The 26,739-nt window shown below is 40.1% G+C and overlaps 1 protein-coding gene across 3 annotated transcripts in view; it reads left to right on the forward strand.

Annotated features, from left to right (window-relative positions):
* ccnd2a (cyclin D2, a) overlaps positions 1-26,739 on the forward strand; it is a 149,492-nt gene that overhangs the window by 95,055 nt on the left and 27,698 nt on the right. For 2 of the 3 annotated variants that reach the window (XM_079859083.1, XM_079859085.1), the window contains one exon: positions 1,666-1,710. The exons of the other annotated variant lie outside the window; for it this stretch is intronic. In XM_079859083.1, the coding sequence (XP_079715209.1) occupies positions 1,666-1,710 (45 nt within the window). The remainder of the gene's footprint in view (positions 1-1,665; positions 1,711-26,739) is intronic. 3 annotated transcript variants of the gene reach the window in all.

The following is a 26,739-nucleotide window of genomic DNA, read 5'->3' on the forward strand; positions in this document are numbered from 1 at the left end:
GTAGCTTTAGGGATACAACTGCTTCCCCCTCGCCCCTTATTTCTTCCTCAAGCGCTGGGATTGTCACATTTGCTCTTTCTTGTCTACTTTCTTTCCATTCTTGCCAGGTGAGCCAGACTAATCAGTCTTGATGCGTCTCTGACGCGCTGATTGGCCGCCTACTCGCCTGTCAATCAGCCACTGCACTGAAGAGAGGTTTTAAATAAAAGAAAAAAAAATTTTTTTGCTTGCAGTGTTGCTATAGAAGAGCCATTATTGGTTCCCCAAAGAAAAACCTTTGGTTCGATTAAAACGAACCCTGGTGCGATTGCTCTGTGCAGTCCATTTGGATAAGTGTGAACGCTTCCAAACAAACTCTGGTGCGTTTCAGATGAAACGCAACGTGGCCCAAAGACATGGTGTCACAAGATGTGACCCTAAATAGGACTGAATGTTCAAGCATACCTATAGTCGCTGTGTTTTCCATCACAGTTCGGTATGAGCATCAGAACCGTGTCTCCTCACAGAAGATCTTTGTTTGTAATCCTATACCATCATATGTACGGCACATACAGCCAAGCGCATTGTTCATTAAGTTCGCAAAATATACGTCATAAAAGCCATTTTTGTTTTGTTTTGTATCTTTAGGCTTGGTGTTAAAATTGACAGTGTGAACGCTAAGCGAACCAGGACTAAAGTATTATTATTTTTGTTGTTGTTGTTCAGACCAAAAGAAGTGTGACCATTGAACCTTAGTGAACAGTTCTTTAAAAAAAAAAAACAATAATTTCTTAGTAAAGACCAATTTAATTATCTAAAGAACCTTTTTCCACTCTAAATACATTTTTGTGCAATGGAAAATGTCCATTTAGCCACTTTTCTACCATCGGGCAGAACCATTCTTGTTGCCTAACTGTTCCAATCGAAATGGATATGGTTTAATTTTCTACTGTGGGGCTGATAACAGAGTGAATGAGAGAGAATGTAAAACAAATGCTCTGTCATAAATAACATTGTATCTCACCTGTCAACTTGTGATTGAATCACCAAAGATTGATTTTAATACCTGCAGTGAACAGGGCCTATAATGCTAAAGTGTCGCAACTGTCTTTATAGTGTGGATCCTTCGATGGCTTAGGGTTCAAATGCATATTATGAATCTTTGCTATTTCTTTTTTAAAATAAAAAAGCAAAATTGTGCATCTCTCAAGTATGTGGCAGCATGAAGTCTTTAAGTTCTTGGAGACGGTTTGTCACACTTCGATTTTTGAGTCATTCTTCTTGTAGTCTTAACAACCTACACTCTTTCCATGTCCTTATTTATTCAGTGTTTAATTCATACAGAAATACGTTTCTCAACTGTGCTGAAACTTTTTCAGTTTTTCCACTTTCCAAAGTCTTAATAGTAACAAAACCCGTATGGTCTGAAAGTGTGGGGTTTCTCTCCTCTAAAACTGGCCACCATTAGGGGAATTCCACCAATTTCAGTACAAGGAGGACATGGATTTTCCACAAAAAAGAAGATATGTTTACTACGCTCCATTGGGCTGTACAGTTCAGTGCCATAGGCAAAACCGTGACTCCCCATGCACCAGCCGAGAACATCAGAAGCATGTTTAGATTGTGAAATAAGTCATATAGAACAACCTAATCACCGTTTGTTTCTCTGTTTTGTTTGGTTTGCAGGTGGCCATGGATTTCACATAAGCCAAAGCTTGTGCAGACGTTAAAGTAAGTGCTGGTTGAAGGTTTTACACTGCAGCTTCCATAGCTTCTGTTTCTGATTTTTCAAACTACTCTTTATAAAAAAGTCCTACTATGATAATTGTCTTAGAATTTGGCTATTTTTTGGCATCCATCAAGGGTTGAAAGTTTTAGGTTTGTTTAAGGGCATATAGGAAGCTCTCTGCTAGGAACCAGGAAATACCTGCTGCTAACGTGATCAAGTTTTGTGGCAAAAAAACCCAACATGCCCAATAATACCTATAGGATGTTGACTTTAAAGTAAATGTGTTTATGTGGTAACCAGAGCTTTAACTCTTGTAATGTCAGTGCTCCTAAAAATGATGAAGTGAAATGATGAATTATTTATTATAACAAAGAATAAACATGGAGAATGGTAGGCTCTTTGCTAACATTTGAGATTTGGCTGTGCTTCATTCTAGTTTTGTTTGTCTGTCGTGTTGACTTTCTTGTTGTTTCCTTCTGTCAGTGTCTGACATCAGACAATTTCGCCATATCCTATCACGCTGGCTTCATTTGGAGTTTTTCTACATTTCCCACAAGTATCTAAATACACATAGTTTCATGTAACAGCACGGAGGTGGGTGTTGTTTTAAGGGCTCATTATTTCAGTAAAGTGATAATGTGTGTGTATAGGGACACGTCTTACCAGGAGCGGGTGTTGCTGACAATGGCTTTCAGTTGTTCCACTGCACATGCTGTGAACCTCAGGTCTGCACATATTCTGTTTGTTGTGGTGATTTTGATTCAGATGTTGCATACTTCTAGATATGTTGCAGACATGTTGTTTAATACCTCATTGTTGTTTAATAAACATTGTTTAATACCTCCAACAATAGAAGTATTACACATTCAGACAATGCTAGATGTTTACTGGTCAGTGCTTTCAAACATTTACAGTTAAGGCATACTGTATTCATTTATTTAACATTTGATTTTATTATTATATTTATTAAATATTATTATTATTATTATTATTATTTAACCTTTTTTTGGTATTTGTCTGAGTTAAGGCGTACTGAATGTACTCCCTTATGTCTTTATATTTTAGATAATTTTGATTTAAATTTATTTTCTTGTTTATTTTTTACTGTTGTTTTTTTAAATATTTTTCTTAGTTAAGGCATACTGAAATTATTTACTCATTTATTTTTATATTTAAAACATTATGATCTTTTTTTTTTTTTACTTATTTTTACATTTTTTGCAATTTATCTAACAACATGGGGAAACTATTTCCTTTTTCAACTCTTTGACCTTTAGACTCTGACCTAGACACTGGCCAAGCATCGTACCATTAGAAACAGCGGCAAAGATTTTCGGTATCACAAATGATCTGATACTTGAACCACTGAAACCTGAATTACAGTCAAATTCCTGTAAATGCTCTCATGAGGGGTTTCCATGCTATTTATAAATCCCATTCATTACTAAACCTCATTTAATTTACTCTTGCCTCTTCACTTATACAATAATTCTCTGTAAATCCTGAAATGGAGGTTGTCTGTAAGTTTATGAAATAAATTCAGTATTGACACAGAGGTAATTATGGACAGTGGAACATATGGCTTAAAGCGGCTTGCCAGTTCCTCTGTCTGGATGCCAGTAAGAAACAGTATAAAGTTTTGCTTGGGCCAGAGTGACTTGTTTGAATTGTAGTAAAGATGGTGCCACTTTAATCTGCTAAGCTGCAGGCTACTCATGATTTAAAGTAGCTTTCCTAATGCAAAACAGCGATTTATACAGAATCATAGGAAATAAACACATTATCCAGGGGTAAGGTGAATTTGGAGAATAAATGTATGTTCTATTAATATTTATAAATCGAATTTTCTAGTAGAACAGTGTGCATGTACGTGCTACTGGTGCATGTGTGTCATTTATAAGAAAAACCTCTGGTGAGAATGACTTGACACTTTTGACATGAACATTTGCACTTTTCAGTTCCTGGGATCAGATCTGTGCAGCTGCCTGCTTGCAGCTGAGCTCCAGTTAAGTTTTGGGCTGTTTGAGTTTTCTAAAACCCTTCTGCACCCCGACTTTACTGTATTTTCTCCTGGAACGCTTTAGTACGTCTTTCCTTGCGGTCTGTTCTCCCTGCGGTTCAGACATGCCACCCAATCTCCCGCTTATTGGACCCATCTGTCTCATTAGATTGTGTGTCATTGCTGGTACTGTTTTAAATGTCAGATTTGGAGACCAGCCTGTATCACTTCCTCTTCCATTAAAGACGCTAGAGAAAACGCCAGGTTCTTAATAGGGTTGGTATTATTTCCCTACAGGGTTTAAGAGTTTTAGATGGTATATGGTATATTTCGTGATCCAACTGCATTTTTTCTCGGTTGAAATTTTCCTTTCACCTTTACTTTATAAATAAAGTGTTCCACAAGGATTAGCCCAGGTAATAAACTCAAGGACGTGCATATGCAATGGCAATCGCAAGGGTCCAAGGGCTAGATTTGCTAAACAGGGCAAACTAGCATGAGACCGCAATCCCAAATGTGCCAATGGGAGTGTAAAGTTCTAAGATCTAATGTCGTTGCACAAATTAAAGAACACCGACGCAGCCATGTCAAGTGCAAAATGGTTAAGACATCTTTTTTTTGGCGTTAATAACAGCGCAAAATACAGTAAACTACCGCAAAACCTTAGTAAATCACGTTGTGTGATTTATTGAAATACTCTCCTCCCATAAATTTTGCGTACGAAAGGAAAACTCCTACAAGAAGGTCAGCCTTTGTCATGTCTTTAGTAAATCCTGACTGTAGCTTTTTAATGCCAAAAGAAGGTCAATCATTTTCTTTCTAGAGTTCTCTTCTTTAAAACATTGTTAGTGAATTGTTAATACTGAGCCATTGTTTCTTCTCATATTTTCATCGACAGCATGTCCTTTAACTACTGCCATGATGGTAATTTTCCATCTCGTCTATACATTATCATTGATTAAAGGGTTAGTTCACCCAAAAATGAAAATTATCCCATAATTTACTCACCCTCAAGCCATCCTAGTTGAATATGACTCTTTCAGCCAAACACAATTATATTGCAAAATATCCGGGCTCTTCCAAGCTTTATAATGGGAGTGAATGGTGCCTGAGATTTCGAAGCCCCAAAAAAATGCAATGCGTTTTTGTAACAAAAATATCCATAATCATAACTAGCTCTTCACTAGCTTCCGATAACGTCTGTCTGCGCGTTCACGAGAGAGTCGAGTTCCGGTGTGGCGAATAATATGGTTACTCGGTGTATTGGGTCCGGCCGTAGGACCCCATTAGTATGCCAGTAGGCTGTGAATACGGTAAGGCAGTATCAGTGCAGTATAAGCTCATAGCACGATCATCGGATAACGTTAGCTGTATGCTATGCTATTATCTAAGTTAACTAAAAAACACACGAACAACGAGAAATGTTTAATTTTACAATCTATAGCTTCGGTTAAATACTAGTATATGAAACGTATAATTTAAAATACATTAATGACTCGTTATAACGTAGTACAAACGTCTTCTATAATAAAATGATTTTGTATGATTTGTAACCAGGCACTAAAGCGATTACCCATATAACGGGCTTTAAGCCAATCGGATTGCTTGGGTCCTACGGCCGGACCCAATACACCGAGTAACCATATTATTCACCACACCGGTATTGACCTTATGCACCAGAGAAACAAGGACGCCGCCATCTTTAGAATATTGTCTTTGAACTTCCGTTTTTCCAGTCGCTCTGTATATTCCTATGGCATTGCTGTCCAGGAGTAATTAGCATTTGAAGTGGATTTACTTAATATAAAGTTAACAAAAGTTAACGAAAGTTATCATGAGGATTGTAATGTTTAAACCAGATGTCTTAACAAATGTCAGTAGACCGGGAAGATTTTAAAACGAGCCGCTTATTCATAAATACGCAATATCGCTGTGAAAATAAAACCGGAAGTCAAAAGACAACGAGCGCAGCGCTGAAAAGGGGCGGGGCTACATAAGGTCTATAGGACGTAGGAGTAGCGTAAGCTTAGGTGAGAGTAGACGGCTCTTGCGGTTCAAACAAATAGGGCTGGGCAACAAACTCAAGCTCCTCCAACATTTCTCTTCATAAATACTCGTTTTAGACTTCTAATTTGTGACCTGTGTTTTATTTTGCTCTATCCTCTGCGCTTTCAGGTTCGTCGATGCGTCATGCGTCGGGTCAGTGTTCCGTCGGAACTCGACTCGTGTATTGAAGCCAGTGATTCTAGTTTATAAAGTTGTAAATATGGATATTATTCTTACAAAAACGCATCACTTCGCTTCAGAAGGCCTTTATTAACTGTCTGTTTGGTCCTTTACTGCTAGCTTGACAACTCGATGCAAGACAAACATATAGAAAACACACACAACCTCATGTATACGCAAAGTATTGTAATTCAGCGCATTGTTTGGTGGTGCACAACGACTCAATGAAGGAAACATCTGCCTGCGTTTTGCACCATCTGCACCAGATCACCACAGCCGGCTAGCTGAGGGAGAACTGATGCACGGCACATCCACATCGCCAGAGCAACTGCTTCTGCTGCTGCTGCTCTCTCACACATACACACACACACACACACACACACACACACACACTAAAAGTGAAGTTCTGCTTCAGCATACCACCAGCATCCTCCACAGCAGCTGTGTGCATGTGTCTGTTTGTGTATGTGTGTCAACACATGAACTTTCTCTTTTCATCCACCAGTTGGGAACATGGTCTTCACCGCTGGCCATCAGCTCTGTTCCGTATTCATGTGGAGTGTGTGGACGTGCACACGCTCACAGTTCCTGTGTGGTAACCCTGTTTAGATGCAGTGGGTTACACTAAGCAGATCTTAGATCAGTGCAGAGCCACAGGCTTTTCATCAAGGCTCACTTTCACCCATATTCAAACTGATCTAACAAGAAGTTAGAAAGCTGATACAGAAACGACATGCGTCAATGAAGCTCCACTAGGATCTATTAACCTGATGTGGTTTTAGAGATAAAACCAGTGTATCTGCTCATTTAAATGTAGTTTTCTAAAGGCACAAAATGTTCAAACGTTGGTGGCAATATGGTACATGTAATATGCATCACAAACTGATTACTTTTTGAAAGAATTAAAGGTAACCTTTAATACTAAAGGTAATAATGGTAAATGATGCATAATTATAAGTAACTAACCCTAAAGAAAGCCCTAACCTTAATCCTATAGTAAGTGCATGTAGTTGAATAATATTACTTGGTACCTATTTATGAAATTACACTGTAACAATGTCATCTTAAAATGTCCCCACTGAGTAAAAAATCTGCCAGTCAAGCATTTGTGTTACTGTTGTAGAAAACCAAGAACTTCATACTGAAAGTGAGAAACAATAAGGAAAACGTAACATGTCACGATCCATAAGTAACAACTTTCTCTAATTAGTTAAGAGTTATAATGCAATAAAGCATTAGTGGTCCCAATTTGAATCCATGGTTTATCCGTCATTTATCATTAATGATGGATAAACCATTTTTCTCCACATGCAGAAATGAAAGCAGCATATATACCATGAAAATGTGCATTCCATGATTTTATTTTTCACAGGAAGCAGAGTCATGTGAAACAATGAATCGATGCATTTACTGCGGACCAAAAATACATGTGATTGCTATAACATGTGATAGGAGACCAGTTATGATACTTTAATGCTATTTCCATTTTTAGTAAAGCTCTATAAATACATTTGATACATACTCAAATTTCAGAGGAGCTCTTGTAAATTTAACTGATATACAATAGTGTTACATTTTCACCACAGGTTTGGTAAATAACCTTGATGTGTGCGATGTCATGGTACTTTTCACCTGCAACTTCCACTTCCACATATACTGTAATATTGGGAAAGGTCATTGTGATATTTCTCTGCTGTGTGTAGTCCTTCTGGAGGTTAGGAAGCTAAGTCAATATCAGGTTCCCCAGAGAGGAGGCTCTTTGTCTGAGAAGAGATGGCTACCACAGTGACTCCATAAGTGCAGACTTCCACCGGCCCTTTCTGTCCTCTCTCCCAACCACACAAATAGCTTAGCGTGGGTAGGGCACGATCGGACGTTAAAATAATAATATCCCGTTTAGCAAAAGGGGAAAGCACAAGCACTCTCATTCCCAGAGCGAGTGGTGGGAAGAATCGATGATTTCCTTTTCCGAGTCTCTGAGGATTAAGGATACAGCGCAGGTCCCGGGGGTGTCTATCATATTTATAGTCCTCTCGATAAGCTTGCAGAACTTGTGAGAACTTCTCATCAATGAATCAAACAAGGGAAACAAGGGATCATGTGGAAAGTGCATCTCCCAACCACAAGCGTGCAGTATCTTGTATCTTCCACACAATGGCTGAGCAGGTGAAGGTGTGTGACGTGAATGCGTTGAAGACAGCAACCTGAGATTGAGCTTTTGAAGAGTCAATCCAGGTTTCTATTGCTCTGGAATTGTCAGGCATTAACCACAAGTCTGTCCCGAGGTGCAGCGCCCTGAGCGAGGGAGTGGGGGACTTTTTCTCAGGTGAAGTGTTCCTGGGCTTTGTGTGCCACCGCAAATCGGTATCCCATACATGAGTATGAGAAGTGCTCGAGTATCGGAAATAGATCGGTGGCTTTGCCCTATGGCCTGTGCTGGGCTGCTGACATCAGGTCTCTACTAATGGGGAAAGCCCCAGCGTATGCATGCGTGACTCTATTCATGCGAATGTCAATTAAGGATCACATGTCGAGACTGACATTCTTCATCTGTGTGAAACAGTTGAGCATGTTGGGGAACAAATAAATGGCAATTAGAAATGGGAAGACTGATCTTGAATATTAATGTGTTCAATACCAGTGTTATATTGTATTGAGAGGACTGATACTTCTGATATGCCTTTTTAAAGGGATCACAAACTGCATTGTTTTATTGTTTTATAATGTTTCCTGGGGTGCACTTAAAATGTTAGTATGATTTTTACATCAAAAATTGTCATAATTTGGAATTAAAAGGCATTTTTCCTACCCTGATTTTAGCATCTGATTTGAACGCTCTGTTTGAAGGGGCGTGTCTGCTGTGAGACTTCAGTGTAAACACACTCTGCTGTGATAGGCTGACATGTTTGCATATGAAATAGCTAGTATTACATGTGGAACTCTCTCGAAAACTTTTAGCACATTTTTACTATTACATCTCTCAAGGTTAACTAATCATGAAAAGTGTTGATTATAGCATTACATTTATATTGTGGCATGAAAGGTCGCAGCGATGAGCATTGTAGCACAGACATGTTGAGCGCATGAATGCAGTGATCTCGTCATTGCAACTCGATTTCTGCAAATTGTGACTGGTTTACCAAAGAAGCCACTGAGAAATGTACTGAATACATATAAATAATGCTCAACTGAGACAGTCATATGGTTATTAAAATAAATAACCATATTCCTAGCATTAGGATCCTTTGGAAGGTAGCCTAATGTTATTTTTAGTCCAGTGATCCTGTATCGCTCTTCTCTCCTCGTTATCTCACTAACACTCCAGTGGGCGGGGCCAAAGTTGCAATGATGAAGCAGGCTTTTATTTTCTTCTGCAGAGGTGGTCTTTCACCTATCTATGACGTCATAAATAGGCACATTCCACATCGCGTCGTTCTCTGGGCTGGATTAAAGTAAAAGCTTTTTTTTAACAAGGACGTTTTCAGTTCTGAAACTTACAGAATATTCTTATAGTATGATGTAATATGTCAAAAGCTGAAGGAAAATGTGATTTCTCAGTTCATGACCCCTTTAAAAATATATGTATATTTTTATTTTAAAAAATGTATTTCATTAAAAATATATATTTTTGTTTTTAATTATGATTTTACTATTTATGTAGTGTATATATATATATATATATATATATATATATATATATATATATATATATATATATATATATATATAGTATATATATAAACTACCTTATTAGGAAACTCTTACTTTATTGTGTACTTTATTTCACCTTCTGCTTTTTTAACATGAATAAAATCATGAGAGATAGGCAGAGAAACATAATCTGAACTTATTTAACACTAAATGGCAACCAAGCTTAATCTGACAGTTATTATAGAGTGCAACAATCCCTAGTGAAAAAAGTATACTTTATTGTATTTGAAATATATTCCCTTTTTCAATAGTACATTGCAAATATACTAACAAAAATCCTATTTTACCTATTTTCACATTACAACTTTTAACACACTTTGAATTTTCACTTCAAGTATATTTTTCTAAAATATATTTTTAGAAAATATACTAAAGTACAATTATTTTAGTTTATTTTTCAAAAGTGTATTTATTTGCACTTTATTAAAAATATATTTTAGGTATATTTTAACTGTGTGCTGGAAATGATCATTGTAGCAATGCATTGAAAGTATACTTTCAAAATACATTATAGTATACAATAGTATTTTGTACAAAGTATAGCTAAGTATTATTTGTCTATTAATGTGCATTTTTTTATTGAAGACAAAGTGTGCAATTTGTAGTATATACTTATGGTGCGGCCGACATGTATCGCCATTGTGCTCTAGGAGACCCGACCTTTCCTGATCCCGTCCTCTCTCTCTCTCCCACCTCACTTCCTGTCTACTGTCCTATCCTAATAAAAGGCAAAAAATAAAAATAAAATAAAAATCTTAAATATATATATATATATATATATATATATATATACACTTATGGTATATTGCTTGTATGTTTCGAAGACACTTGTAATGAATTTGTAATATACTTGTAACACAAATAAAGTACACTTTAATATCACTAATCAAGCTTGTAATTAGTCCCTACACAGACATATACTTAAAGTATACTAAGTTTACTTGAAGTTGTTCCAATTTAGTACACAAAAGTACGTACACTAAGTACACTTAAAGTTATGCTTTACGACAATTTAATTAACAATTAAAATAAACTTAGTACAAGATTAATTTGTTTCAAAATAGCACACTTCAAGTTAACTAATCATTAACATTCACTTGAAGTATACTAAATTAGTCTGGCTGCAAGTATACTTAGCATTTGTTTTGTTCACTAGGGTAAGCATAAACCAAGCCAACCAGCTATGAGGTAAATCATAACATTACAAACTTCGATTTGAAGCAGCTTTAGTGAGGGAAAAACCTACAATCCCCTGATGCATTTTGAAAAGAAAAATCGAATTAAATACTATGGAGAAATTTAAAACTGCTAATTTATATATACTGTATATTATTTTAAGTTTATTGCAATATATATATATATATATATATATATATATATATATATATATATATATATATATATATATATATATTGAAATATTTGAGAGTTTAGGGAGACCGACTCGATTACGTCATTCACAGTGCTTCATGGTAGTGGGGGGAGCTAAAGGGTTATTTTGACACTGTTGCTTTTTCAACTGTCTGATTGGTGTAATTTTCTGCACAGCATCATGGGTAATGTAGTTTTCACAACGAATTCTGCTGTTAAACACAATTATTTTAAAACTAAGTTGAAATGATGCTGGCTGACAACTTCAACAGAACCAAATACGATCGTTTAACAACCTCGTAGCTAATAGTAAAGGTTTTATAACTTTCAAATCTAATGGTTAATGGCTATACTGTAATCACCATTTTATTGAAATAAATAAATAAACAAACAAACAAATTAATTAAAGCTACAATATGTAATTTTCTTCGCCGCTAGGGGTCGTTAACCTCTTACAATATCAAAGGCGTACGTTGATGACGCATAAGCAGAATTATGGAACTTGCCGTCATGCCGAAGGATCTAATAATGTTTATGGATGAGTGAATACATTGATGTTTTTAACATGACTGTGGAATGAAGCAGGTCGCGATTGCTAATAAGAGACAGATATCAGCACCACACACGAGACCCGCGGATATAAAGGAATAAGGACATTTCATTCTACCGAACTACCCGCAAGTGCTGAAATCCTATTCACACAGGTCAGTTTATTTGACGAATTAAACTTGTGAGGTAATGCAGCGCTGTTTCACTTGGTCTACATTATCACACTAAACTGCATTTGAGTGTGTTGAAAGTTATAATGTTTTTCTATGTGTTAGTTTATCTGTATGAGACTAGCAGTAAGCTAGATCAACATTAGAATAACATACTGATCATATTCTAACATTTCATCATGTTGAGCTATATAAACGTATTTTCCGGACTATAAGTCGCACTATTTTCCTTAGTTTGGCTGGTCCTGCGACTTATAGTCAGGTGCGACTTATATATTAAAATTAATTCAGACTGAGATGAAAACATTACCGTCTACAGCCGCGAGAGGGCGCTCTATGGCGGAGTTGTTCAGAAGCGACACCAAGGATGAAGAAAATTCAATGGATTCAGTGTTGTGGAATGAGATCGCGGGAGCTTGGTGAACTTGTTTACTGGTAACTTGCTTGTTGGACTCGCTGGCTTATGTTAATTTAGACTATTCAGCCTCCCAGGTATATGTTCTTTATGCTACTGTGTAGCTGAATAACTGTTAATGTGGGGTGCGTTAACATACCGGACACCTACTTAGCCTGTTGTTCTGTGTGCTACTGTGTAGTTGAATAACTTGCCTTTCCAGATTAAATGTCTGTTCTTGGTCTTGGATTTTGTGAAATAAATTTCTGAATAAATGCGACTTATAGTCCAGTGCGACTTATATATGTTTTTTTCCTCTTCATGACGCATTTTTTGACTGATGCGACTTATACTCCGGAGCGACTTATAGTCCGGAAAATACGGAACATTGATTTGTTCTATGTACATTTGCTCACCTGTCTAATAAAGTGCATGCAGGAGCGTGCATACAGGAGTGCATATCTACGACTCTGTCAAGTTGAAGTTTGTCATGGACGTGGAGCTCTCGGCATCTCGAAAACGCCACGCTGATATTGATCCTTGTTTTAGTTCTCCTTTTGTCCCAAAGTCTGCTTGCCATAGTCCATAATGTTTGAATGAAACAACAACAGCGTGTGCGAGTCGTAACGCGGTTGTCCACATCTGTCGCCATGGTTACTATGGAAGTACGAGCGGAAACCAGGGATAACGTGGATATTACGTCATTGACGGGCGTGGGACAGGGACAAGCCATTATTTAAAATTGGAATTTCTCTGAAATTAAAAATCTTTGGGAACTTTTGGGATATTGTTAGGAAATATATCACACTGTGCAAGTGATTTTTGGAGATTTTATTACAAAAATCTTACATATTGTAGCTTTAATTGCAGTGATAGTAGAGTTGATAGTTCTTGGTGTCAGATTGAAAAGAAAATAATGGTATCACCCATCCCTAACGCCAGTGTTTTAACTATAGTTAGATCAGAAAAGAATTTGAAGTGACATGACAGAACACAAATACTTGTCTTTTTGTGTAAAGTCAAGGATGGGGTATAGAAATGAGTTCTTAGCTAGAAATTAGTTAGAAATACGGCCAGGATCTAGCTATCATCTCCCTGAGATGAGCTCCTCTGGGCAGGGTGGCGATTGTTCAGCATTGAGGACAGGCCTGTGGTCCCTCAACGGGCACAGAAGGACCAGCGTACATACCAACATACCACAGTGATAGTTGAACATGTCCCAGAGCGAGGGCCAAGCAGCGAGCCCACCCAGCTCAGTTGGCCCTCCGCAGTCTACCTTCCGCGTTCCTGGTGGGGTCCGGCCGAGGATCAAGGGCAGGCCGCGCGTCAGGGGACACGATAATGAGTGCAGGGGCCCGGCCATCACTTTCAAGCTCTGGCCCAGGAGTGTAATTTCATCAAACGCTATTTCCTGCAGATAAGACCCAAACATTTCTCCTCTTTTCTTATTTTTAGGGTGGGAGGGAGCAGGAGTGATTGACATGATTTCGAATGTGAATCATCTGTAGCTAGAGGTATTGCAACGTGTCAAGTTAAGGCTCATCTGCCAATGTGTGTGTACAAGTACATGCTTTATGAATAGCCGCTTATCTATGTTTCATTGTGTTCAGCCCCTTTCCATTCAAACATAACGTAACTCCACTCTCTAGCTCTTTAATAGCTTAATCAGGCCCGTATTACACTATTACTTTACTCACCCAAGACCCTGCAAATTGTTTCCAGCTTTGAGTAAAATCAGTTAAGATCGTTTGCAGGCCCTGATAGGAAGCCGATTTTAATTTAGCGTATTTGGTCCTTGTTCTCTCTCTTTTGGTTTTGTGTTTAGACTAGAGAGTCCAGTCCATGACTCCGATTTTTGCCTTATCTAACTTTGTTTGACCTCAGTAGCATGTTCCTGGCTGTTGGCATTCCCACAGTTGGAATTTAAAGGAAAGTGTGTTGTGTCAATGAATGTGAAACATTAGGAGCTCATCTGAATCTGAACTGACTGACGCTGTCACAAGGGAAAGGAGGACAGGCATACGAGGACAAACATGGTACTTCCTTCCACGTGCCTCTGCCGTGATCCCAATCATTCATAAATTTGCACACCCAGGGAGGCTTGGAAGTCTGTCCATCCTGTTCATTATCTGGAGGCCTCTGGCCATTAGGCTGGAATGAGAGACCATCACACAGGCTCATCTCCAGATAGCGTCATGGTCCGGAGGGATGGAGACCTGAAAGCCCTAACAGTTCTCTTTTCCACTGGCTCTGTCTCAGTTCATCACTCCCTGCCCGCTTTCATCTGGCCTCACTCTCTTTTCTCAGTTTATGGCCTTCCATGTCAACACTCTTATGGAGCACTTATTGTACACTGGCATCGATTCACAGTCCACTTCATAGATTTTGATACTGTTGTTGAATTGGAATGCCTATAAACAGTACAGTACAGGCTGAACTGAACTCATTTCATAGTTGATGAACTGTACACAGATATTGAACAGAACTGAATCAACACCGAACTGAGCTAAATATTGACACTATAGTTTTCTGTATAGCTGCTTTACAGCAGAATTTAAATTTGTCTCATATTTGGTAAAGTTTACATCATTGATTGATATTTTCCTGTTTATTATTGTGAAGCCGCTTTCAAACAATCTGCATTGTATAAAAGGCTATAAAAAATGATGGTGACATTACCACTTTACATGTTTTTCCGCTTTCTTTTCTGTTGATTCTCAAACAGATGAAAGAAGACCAGTGATTCCCGACCAGCACTTGATTTTGCTATAAAATTCATAACAATTCATTTTTAAGGAGAGAAAATAAAATGGGTTTCAGGTTTTTGCAATTTGTGTGAGTGAGAGTTGTAGCGGAACATGTGCATATATATATATATAAAGACTCTGTACAGAGGTAGATTTATGCAGCACTTCACAACTGTTCAGCGTTCTTGCTTTTTTATCTCAGATTCTGTATTTCTCAAACTGCACCAGTTCATAAAAAACAATATGGATGCTAAATTAACTAATATGAGTTAATAGGAACACATCTCTAGTTTGGTGTTGATGAAAGCACTGGTATAGACTGCGCAGCCACCATCTTTCTTTCTGCTTTCCAGTTCTCATGCACATCAGCACTCATGAGCGAGAGCAGAAAAGGAGGGGATATTTTCAGTTTTCAGATATAGAGCCATGGTCTTTCTCATCCTCTCTGTCTCTTTTGACTTCTGTCTCTCATGTTTGTCTCTGTCTTCCTGTCTTGCGCACCTTCCTCTCTCGCTCTCTCTTTTCTTTCCTTTTGACTGTTTCACCGAATGACTGCTCTGCCTTGGCCTCTCTCCATTTCTTAATGTCTGCCCCTTTTATCTCAGCCTCAGCCATCTGTACCATTCTATGTAGAACGTTTCACAATTTCCCCCCTCAGTCATCTCAAAGATTCGCCTCTCTCAGCAGACTCTGTTCTGAAAGCCCAACTCGTCAAAATGTAAATAGTGCAGAGGCTTTCTCATTACCTCACTGGGTATTTTTAGGTGCCTCTTAAGAGCAGACACAAGAGAAGCCCATAACTCACAAGAAAAATCGTAGACAAACCAAAACAACAATGCACCGACTACAGTAAAGCAGTGCAGTGAAGCATGTGACAGTGGACTGCAAAACTACATGTAAAGAAGTCAACTTAGTCCTTATTCCTTCCCTCATTTTTACGTCACATTTGAAAGCGTTTTGAGAAGTTAGTAATGGTCTTGCATTCCATTGTAGTGTGGGAACAGGAGTTGGTGTCTGAAGAGAGATCACAGTTGTCATCACATCATCCATCGCTAACTCTCCATCCATATGCCTCTCCCTCTGCTGGTACGAAGTGTCCCAGTCAGTGTCAACAATGTCTTTGAGGAAAGGAGGAAGTTTTGCTCTGTCTGCTGTGTCTGTGGGGCTCAGCTTTAACGGGGTGTTCCCTCCCTGGTTCCTCTCCAGCAAAATTACCTTCAGCTGCAGTCGGAGCCAGAAGATGACACACATCTGGGAGTCTGGGCCCAAAGCCGAGGTGGAGGCTCTGTCTTGATGCTTCTGCTTATGCTGTAGTCATCATGAGTCTCTCTTCGCTACGTCTCCCTGCTTTCTTCCAGGAAAGGCCTTTTTCCAGCCCATTCACACTGTACAGTCATTAGACTGTATGGAAATGGAGCATGGGATTTAGGAACAAATCACAAGGATGAATTTTCCCTTTCTTTCACTGTTCACTCTTTAATATTCATGAATGTGGCACTTGAAAAGTTAGGCAATGCTATATGATCTCAAAAGTGTGGGGGTCACAATTATAAAACAATACATTTTTCAGTTTTTGCATAAAGATTGTCTGTATTGTTTTTCGTACTCTTGTCAAACAAAACAATTTTTTTCAAATATAATTTTTGTTTTCTAGAAAGACGAACCTTGAAATTTCTAAAAGTATTTTTAGAAAAAAATTTTTTTGTAAGTTTGGGCCAGTGAGAAGTTTGATTTAGGGGTGTGAAACTGATACTCATAGCGCAGTTTCAAAGAGGTGACTCAGAATTTGTTTCCACTGAGGTGAACATTCTCCATCCTGTCACCCGTAGTCATAAAGAAACACAGAGAGTGACACCACATGCACCTTTTAGCTGTATGCATTGTTGAATTGCTCATTCTTTCTGGTAAAGAGGCTAGAACCAAAGAAATTACCTAAGCTCAGTGCACAAGAAACAAGTATGTCTGTGACACAACGGGTAACACTGTCTGCTGCGTTTAATGGACAGACTCCAGAGTTCTTCCCATCTCCATTCAGGCTCTGTTACAGTGAGAAGGCTCCGTCGGAGTGGATCGTGTCCAACAAGGATTCTCCTCTCACACTTCCTCTTTTTCATCTGGCTGGAGCCGTTTCCTGCCCCCTGGATGCTACGAGGCCATAGGGGCGGATGTGTCCTGAGGAGGGCTTTCCATTAGTACAAAGAGGTGCTGAAGAGAGAAGCCTTCATCCTTCCTTCCTTTAAAGAACCCCAAAACATTACATCATAGACTTAAACCTAAAAGGGGTGGAGAGGAGGAGGAGGAGGAGGAGGAGAAAGAAAAGGTTGAGAGCCATAGAAAATACTTATCTTCCCTTTTTGAAGCATGGCAGCTCAATCTGACCCCAGACTTCCAGGAGGCTTTGATCAGGCTCAGCTTTCTGTTTCCAAAAGGCTACAAAAATATCCTTCTTATTTCAGAAACGTACATAATTTCTTCTCCCTCTTTCCCTTTGCATGGAATCTAATAAAGCAATGAAACTAATAAAGTGAATTAGGACCTGAGCCGGGCACCGGCGCACAAGAGCCCTTTATGTCTTTCCTCCCAATATGGAGCTCACAGGGTTGAGCTCATGGCTCACAGGAAGGTCTCCAGCAACGTGGGGGAACAGCTCTAGTTTGGCGTGCAATGTCTGCAAGCAATCCGCACACCTAAATGTATAGCTTTGAAGTCAGGTATTTTGAGGGGTCTGCTTTCACGTGCGGGCCCATTTCCTTCTCAAGACGGATACAGAATGGGTTTCTGAAGCTTCGACTGCAGAAAAAGGACAAGACAGAAGACAGGTTTAGAAAGCTAGATGGTGTCAGACCACGTGCTGTGCCATGCCTACAGTGGTCTAAAGGAGAAAGATTGAGAGAGAGCGAGGATAAAAACACTTTTCTTTCATTTTACTGTGTAGCCAGCTGTACTGTACTTCAGCGGCTCTATGCACTCTATACACTCTGCTGAACTGCCAGATAGTAATCAATTATAACCCTTGTCACTTGGGGCCATGGGTATAGCAGCTGGCCACAGGAAGCACGAGTTCCATAGCCTCTTAGCCAATCAACTGCCTCCAGCTGTCCCCACACTTAACCACCATTCAAAGTGTGGCTGCTGCGTGCTACTGACAAGGTTCCCTCACCGGACTTTCTTTTCCAGTTCTTCCTTCCTAATTCTCAACAGCACAGATACATCCGCCTCAGGCTCTGACCACCACCCTCCCCCCTAAAGCGTCTCTCTCTCTCTCTCTCTCTCTCTCTCTCTCTCACTCACTCTCTTTTTCTTTCTCAGTCCCTGCCTTTTTGACATACTCTCCCTCCGCTCTTTCCTTTGTCTTTTCTGAGTCTCATTCTCATTCTTTTCTTTCGTGTCCGTGAACTTTCGTCTTTCTTCTGCCAGCTCTTCTTTTCTTCCCTCATGCTCTTGGAGTTTTTTCACAGGTGTTTTTGTGTGTGTGTGTAAGGGGGGGATTTGCATGTTCTCTGGATATCCAGCCTGTGGAGAGCAAGCCAGTCGGCAGATCAAAGCCCAGCCCTGTAAAATGATCTGAAAGAGTCCCCCATTAGCATCCATCAGGGTACCCTGAAAGCTCCCCGCTCGGCTGAGGGGGTCTGAGGGCCCCCCAAAGTGAAAGGCAGTCTGCGGAGAGAAAGAATTGGAGGGGGGGGGATAAAAAACAGGCAACCCGGCCGAAGACATACAGGAAATATTTTAGGAAGGGAGGAAAATTCCCACAACACTCCGAGGTCGTTTTTTCTACTTCTCTCTCTCTCTTCCTCTCCCCTTGTCTTAGATTTCCTTATAGTGTCGAGACCATAAGCAGAGAATATCTCCATCTGTGCACCATCTCAAGCGTCGTATCCTCTCTACTCCTCTTTCCTCTGTCGGAGGGTCAAGGTTAGTTCCGACTGCAGCAGGGAGGGAGCATTTTAACCTGGAGCTTCGTGTGGTGTTAACGAGCACCTCCATTTGTCAATTTGAGCGCTGAACTGATCTACTTCCAAACTGGTTTTGGAAGCGCGGCGTGAGCTTTGTGCCTTTCAAAGGTCTGAACTGTGACTACAAATCTGCCATCTGGTTTTACATCAAATGTATAGTCTCTCCTAGTGCTGTAACAAATGCTTGTGCTAGCTCCCTCCACACTAGGGTCTCGCAAAACCTTTGGTGCCCCCATATGGGAGAGAACAAGGGGGCCCCGCTGTAGCACAGTTATGTAACCTTGCGGCCCTCCCATGCTACTTACCCGCACACATGCTCAGACACACTCTGCTTGCTTGTCCCTTTGTGCCGACTGTTCCGGCGTGCGCTTGTGTTGTAGATTTGACTGATGGCTGTACAGTATGTCTGCATTTCCTATATATTGCAACTTTGTGGCGTGTGAAGTCTACTCTATATGTTTTGCATGATCATTTGCATTTGAATCTGTAGCTAACTTTAACGTGTGAATGCACGTTCTAATGTATGTGCGCTAGCGCATGCTGCTGTCCCAGTAATGGATGTCCCGTTTGGCATGCCGAACACTCGGCTGTCCGACTGAGGATGAGTCTCTCAGCCACTGAGGGAAGAGGATGTGATCTCACCCGTTAAAAATCCAACCTATGTCGTTTGCTGCTCATGACTTAATCCAGGCTTCTTCTTTGTGCTAAGCAGCCCCCTCCACAGCCCACCTCCCTTTCTCCCTTTTCCTTCTGTCCCCAGTTCCTGCTGGATAGGAGAAATGAGGCGGGAATGGGTGAAGGTCTTTTCGACTATACTCTAAAAGACTTTGGCAGATGCAGAGCTTTCCTACTGCGTAATCTTCACATTATTTCTGCTGTCATTAATGCTATTGTGTGTGTAAAAAAATCACGTCATAAACATCAAAACCTCCAAAACTGGTTTGCTAAATCCTGCACACAAACTTTCAGAAAAGTGAGCCCTACCGGCCATTTTAATTGTGTTATAGCCAACAACACCACTGCTCAACAACTGTCCCGGCAGCTGTTGGGACACGGCAGATGATGGTGGCACATCATAACTCAGGCTGCTGTGAGAAGCGCCCGCTATGCAGCGGCTGCAGCCCGCACTTCCTGTCCGAGGGCAAAGGGCCTCTGTGTTAGCATGATGTAGCAGGAGGGCTCACAGATGTCACTTAAAACTCTGGCCATGAGCTTTCACTTTCACTCAGCAACATCTGTTGTCACAAGTGTTGACATACAGCAGAACATCACAGCGGCTATAAATAGTTTCGGACAGTACTTGCAGGGCATGTATGTACAGCTAGCATGAAGTAAAACAAGTGTCTAAATGAAGCTAAATATTTTTAGGGTGGTTGCTAGAATTCCCAAAGCATGACTGTGGTATTTGGCATGCTCATTCAATCAGAAGATTCACAGGAGATGTGTCATATGGCTTTGGAATGAATGCACATGCCAATCTTATTGCAAATGATTTCATGAGAATGTATTGAAATCTATATCTGAACACCTCAGGGGATTGATTTGCAACAGCGCTTCAGGCCAAACTGATTAAATTCCAATAGAATCTAACCTAAACTGTGTGATGTGTGTCATAATCGTATCTTTTATTATTTTACAGCAATTATAGTTGAACCATGCCACACACGACAAGGACAAGGAGTATTTTATTTGTAACTTTCCATCATACATAAATGCAACTTTGGCGCCGTGCATCCTATACATTATAACTCCTCATGGAATGTGTCTTACAAGACTTGCTTCCCACCATGTTATCTACTGCTTTGTCTGAGGAACATCCTCATACGGCACAAAACATACATGCTCCTCAAGTCTCATGTGCTGAAAGGGGGCCGAGCACCTCCCCTGGTAATCGTGTGCAGGCAGCCGAGGTAGCTTAAAACCTTGTTGCCGACACAAGGCTCGGGAAAGCGTTCCCAGCACCTCCATTCCGTAGCACAGCGGATGTCATTACCTTGCTCCCAGCTCACTCCCTCTCCTCATAACATCCAATTGATTTATCCTTGATTGTTTGAAGCTTGCCGATTGCAGCTGGATTTGATCCATATAAGGACGGCGCTAAGGGGTCATCTATAACAATCATTTTCAGTGGCTCATTATTCTAGGGCCAAACAACCCAAAGACCCAATTTCCTTCTTGGCTGTCCATAAAACTGACAGATGGCAGAAACCTGGAAAGACATTTTTTTTTTGTTCTCATAATCATTAACCCCTCAAATGTCAAATACAGAGCTCCCCCACTCTCAAAGTTCTTTTTTTATTTTTTTTAAAGGTGAGGAATTAGGGGGGCGGGGCAGGAAAAAGTATGTGAAATAGCTTGAGGGTTCACTCCACCAAAGGTAAAGTTTTCATATGATCTGCTTCAGGATGTTGATTTGGTACAAAGGTGTTGTCACATTGTTTGTCTTGCTTTATGGTTGTTGTTGTTAGGTGTTTTAAACTGTGGAATTCTAACACAATGTCCTTTTCCATGCAATTTTGGAGGTTTAGAGGACATGGGACAAATTGCCTGGCCTCTGAGAGTCTCTCGATTTCTGGGGGAAATGCCTCTGTGATAAATGCAAGGCCTGGAACAACAGCTGAAGTAGGACTTGGCCAGGTCCCCCAACTGTTTGAGACACGAGAGCAGTTTCCTCATAGCTTGGCTCAGGCTCATGAATGACCTCTTAGATTTTTTCCAATAATAACCGAACTCCTCTACTCAGCATTTAAAACACCCCTTTCTTCCTGTTTTTTTTTTTTTACCTCTTGTCCTTTCTTTTCTTCGAAATTTCCACCCCTGTCATTCTGGCAACACTAATGCAAGTTCAGAGCTGAAACCTAATCTATATCGCAGCAGACTGCAGGGCCCTGGACAGAGTCTGAGCAGTGAGTGGGTGGGCGAGTGTGTGTGTGTGTGTGTGTGTGTGTGTGTAGGGGGTTATCAAGGGGGGCTAACAAGCCTTTTCTTCTTTCCTAAAAGAAAGATGAACACTGCTGTCTTAGAGTATACCATTGGTGGAATGCTTTTAAATTACATATTCGTTTTTATCAGGCTTATTTAAAAAATGCATCTTAGAACAAGATATGTTTGTCATTGTGATATTTATGGTCTCTTTATTGGTCCTTGTTGGTCCTTGTTGTCGTCCGTCTGCAATTCTTTCTTATTATTAATATTATGCTTTTCAATTAATCAGATCCAGGTTATAGTTTACGCGCAGACCTGCGAGGAAGATGACAATCTGGTAATTTGCTCGGAGTGACATTTTTACTCTGCCATCTTTCATTGCGGCCACTGACCTACTGTAAATATGTAGTTAATCTCTCCCCCGTGTGTTTGAAATGTCACGGCTGATGAGAGAACATGTATTTGCTTGTTATGGATTTCCTATGGAATGCACACTTTCGGTCATACCCACGTTTCATGTTTTAATAAGCAGTCATTATGGAGTATTTATTTTCCTACAGGGTGTGGGAGCCAAACCTGTTGGTACACTACTGATTCACACTCCCCCAGCCCACCATGCCTGACACCACAGTTTCAACTAGTCACTCATGTTCTTGAAGTGGGAAAAGGGGGGTGGGAGTTTGACGACATCAAGGATTAAAGGGAAAGTTCACCCAAAAATGGAAATTCTCTCATCATTTACTCACCCTCAAAGATATTTTGAAGAGCAGTTTTTTGTCCATATGATGAAAGTAGTGCATCAATGACACAACATTGGACTCCATTGACTTTCACTGTATGGTCAAAAATATTTTAATATTTTAAAAAATATATTCTATTGTGCTCCACAGAATAAAGAAAGTCATACAGGTTTGGAGTGTCATGAGGGTGAGTAAATTATTTAATTTTGGGGTGAACTGTCCCTTTAAGCAGACCTATTGTGAGTTTCTGATGCAGAAAAGTTAGTTCATGCATTCATGACCTCGAGACTAGATTACTGTAATGCTTTATTAGCCTGTTGTCCTGCATCCTTAATAAACAAGCTACAGTTAGTCCAAAATGCCGCCGCTAGAGTTCTTACTAGATCAGGAAAGTATGATCATATAGCACCAGTTTTGTCATCACTACATTGGTTACCTATAAAGTTCCGTATTAATTACAAGGTATTGCTACTGACTTATAAAGCCCTAAACGGCTTAGCTCCAGTCTATTTAACGGATCTTCTATCGCCCTATAATCCATCGCGCTCTTTAAGATCACTAAATTCGAGGCTTTTGGTCATACCTAGGATATCTACAGGTAGGTCCACCAAAGGAGGGAGAGCATTTTCGTATTTAGCTCCAAAACTCTGGAATAGTCTTCCAGATACTGTTCGTTGCTCAGACTCGCTCTCCCAGTTTAAAACTAGATTAAAGACGCATCTCTTCAGCCAGGCATTCATATAATACTTTTAATCTTACTGTTAAATCCGACCTCTAGTTCATAAACGCCAGAGGAGAACTGGCCCCCGACTGAGCCTGGGTTCTCCCAAGGTTTTTTTTTCTCCATTAGGTCACCTGATAGAGTTTTTCGGTTCCTTGCCACTTTTGCCTTTGGCTTGCTCAGTTGGGGATATTTGGGGATATTTAATTGAATTAATCAATCAACAATACTATTGATCAGCATTACCAAACGTGGACGTTTTCCACTAGAAACAAACATTGATGTATTATTTTAATTTAATACTGTGAAGCTGCTTTGATACAATCTGTATTGTGAAAAGCGCTATATAAATAAACTTGACTTGACTTGACTTGACTTGATTTGACGGTTTTTAGGTTTAGGTTCCTCGACAACAGAAATGCATTTGAGGTGAATTTTTTAATTTTTGTGTTTCAAGGTCAAGCTGAGAAACACTCATGTGCCTGCACTTTTATTTCTGTTTTGGAGCTCCACTCAAAGTTCAATGAATGGCATGTACTGTATACGCAAGCGTGGGTCTATTAAAGCGAGAAGAAGGGAGGGGAAAAGAGATGCCGAACTTTATATGACTCTTCAATGAATGGTGGAGGGGAGGGCATCAGCCACAGCAGGACAATTCCAATGATGGCGACCATTCATAGACATAGGAAATGCTTGACCTCACACCCTGAGAGACGGCAACAACAGCCTGCTTGTGTTAAAGGTGTTATTGGGTATAATTACGGCTTGGCAATGAAGATGGTCTACATGCTTGCGGCTACCACCAACATTGCCCTTCTGATACCATCCTAGGATGTGGTTTATACACAATTTGTTTGAGTCCTTAAAAGGATAGTTCAACCAAAAATTAAAATCCTGTCATCATTTATTCACCCTCATATCGCTCCAAATGTGTCTGATTTTTTCTCTCTCTGTGAAACACAAATAAAAACTACATTGGACCCCACTGAATTGCATTGTGTGGACAAAAAAATACTGAAAACATTCTTTAACTCTTTCCCCGCCATTCACGGAAATTTCTGGCTTTCCTTGTTTTCACTGTTATACGGTAGGGGGCGCTATTAGGCATCTTCTGAAAGAGTACTGAATATCCTGATCAAAACACAGGCGAAGAAGAAGTAGAAACCAGTGATATCATATTTAAGCATATGTAAAATAACGCGATCATCTACATTTAACAGCATATAAATTATAAATCAAAACAGCCTAATGTTACTGAATGAAATGTTGACCAAGGACGAGGTATAGGACTGTGAAGCTTTGGGGTGTTGATCGACTCGATCTACTCCAACTATATTTTAATCATCGTTCTGAAAATCATCGTTTTAAAGCAGAAGGTCTGTTCTTTCATTTTATATGTTCAGATATTCATACAACAAAATATTCTGGGGGGCCATGAAACTTTTGTGAAAATGATCAAAAATGCTACTGGTGACGAGGGTTAAATGCCTATTAATGCAATTAAGAATTTAGGCACCCTTTGAAGCTTACCAAAACATTGTGTGCTTGTTTGTCTACGTGCTTCTCCCAGGGTCAGCTCAGGGATGTAACTATCCCTGTTTCCATTTCACTAATTGGATACATGTAACAACATTACCTAGATGATGGTTTTGATGGAGCATGTGACAGGAGTTTAAAGAACCACGCCATTTGACCTCATTTATGGACCCCAGACTCAATTCTACTATTGTGCAGATGAAGGCTTGTCTAAGGGCGACCGATTCAAGCTCTGGTGGCATGACCGCCGTAGCCCGTAATGCGTTCCCATGCTCCCAGGCCCTGCGTAGGAATTCAGAGGTAGCTTTACTGCTGTCACCTCACTGCCTTTCTCCATGGCTCGTCTGTTCATAACTGCTTCTATTCACTGTCGGCAAACTTCCTGAACTGCTCAAGCTAAGCAGTGTGGATGGGGACATCGCTTTAAAGGTCTTTTGGTCTCTCCAAGGCATCTTTTATGGCCAAGCACTGGGGTCCAGATTGGTCCCTCCCCAGTTCATTAGAAGCTTGTTGTCCATTCTCTTTTTCTGGCATTCTCATGGAGAGCTCTGTGGAAGTCAGGGGGGGTTGACCCATCAGTCAGGAGGTCTGGGGGGGGGGGGGGGCTGACCCTTGACACGCTGGGAAGCTCTGGAGAGTGGAAGTCGAGCCCTAGAGAAATTAACGGGGGGAGCGAGGCATTTCCATCCCACGTCCCCAGCAGAGTTTCTCTTCTCACATTGAATGGCCTCTTAGCATTCACAGCCCTAGATTGAAGTGGACAGTTCTGAATCCTGAATCAGCATGGAGGGAGGGTAATGGAGATTACCTTCCTGGAGAGACAGGCAGAGAGATGAAGGGGGTGGGGGTGAAAGGAAGAAAGAGAGAGAATGAGAGAAAGGAAGGGGGAAGATGTAAGAAATGGGGGCTTCGGACTCCTGAAGCCCTTGTTAGGGAGAAGATTTCAGGTCTGGTTCCAGCCACGGGCGCTGTTTACACTCCCCTGCCTCGCTAAAAATAGTGCTCTCGACTCCGGAATGATTCAGGAAAAAGGCTGCATCCCTTTTTATAGCCTTTGCATGACACAGCATGTCAGTGTTGTTTTCTTTCCTTTTCCCCCTCATTTCCCCCTGTTTCTCTGACACAAAGCATCCCTCTGTCTTTGGCGAAACACATGTATTAGATTGGGAGTGCAGAAAGCAAGGGTCACACTCCTGTCAGTAATTGCAATGCGATTATGAACGAGCTAACGTGATTAGGGCAGAGGAGTGATTGAAAGGTGAGTGCCGGCCTGTGATGTGGACTGGCTCTTCAACTATGTGGAGGAATTCCTGAGGTAATGGATCATGAATGGCTTTCTCTACCCTAAATGTAGACAGGAGCAGGGCAGAAAGTTAAGAATGAGTCTACCTCTGCTGCTTTATGCAAGCATGTCTGTAAGCATGGCCATGTGCAGAGAAATGGGGAAAAAACAGGGATCAAGATGTTTTCAGTGTATTTTTATCAGTCGGAGTTTAAGTATTAAATTTAACATGATTTTGCATTCTCAAGTTTAACTTTAAAACCAGCATAATGCGGATTCTGTTGCTGTGACAAAGTTTGGGATGATTCTATTAACACACAGTATATAAAATAAGACATGAAATATTCAGGTGTTTTGTTACATGACCATGCCCTGACACATGATTGTAAATATATAGTAAAAACGTTCCAAACTGATATAAAACATGTATGAGAAGAAAAGAGGTCGCCAAGTTGCTGTATTGTTGGTTGCTCGTAGGCATTTCACTGTAAAAATTACTTTTAAAAGTTGTTGAAAAAGAGATTATTAGAGTAGGTTTTACAAGAAAATACAAATTCAGTTTTTCTTCAAAATTTCATGTTTAATTCAATGTGTTACTTGCCATTTCTTTGTGAAATTTACTAGTAATTTCTTACTATATTTTGTGGGTCAGGGTTCTCTAGATGCTCAAAATATACAAAAAAACATAGTGAATGAAAGTTCTT

The sequence above is a fragment of the Squalius cephalus genome (genome assembly GCF_949319135.1).
Source record: "Squalius cephalus genome assembly, chromosome: 23".
NCBI lineage: Eukaryota > Metazoa > Chordata > Actinopteri > Cypriniformes > Leuciscidae > Squalius > Squalius cephalus.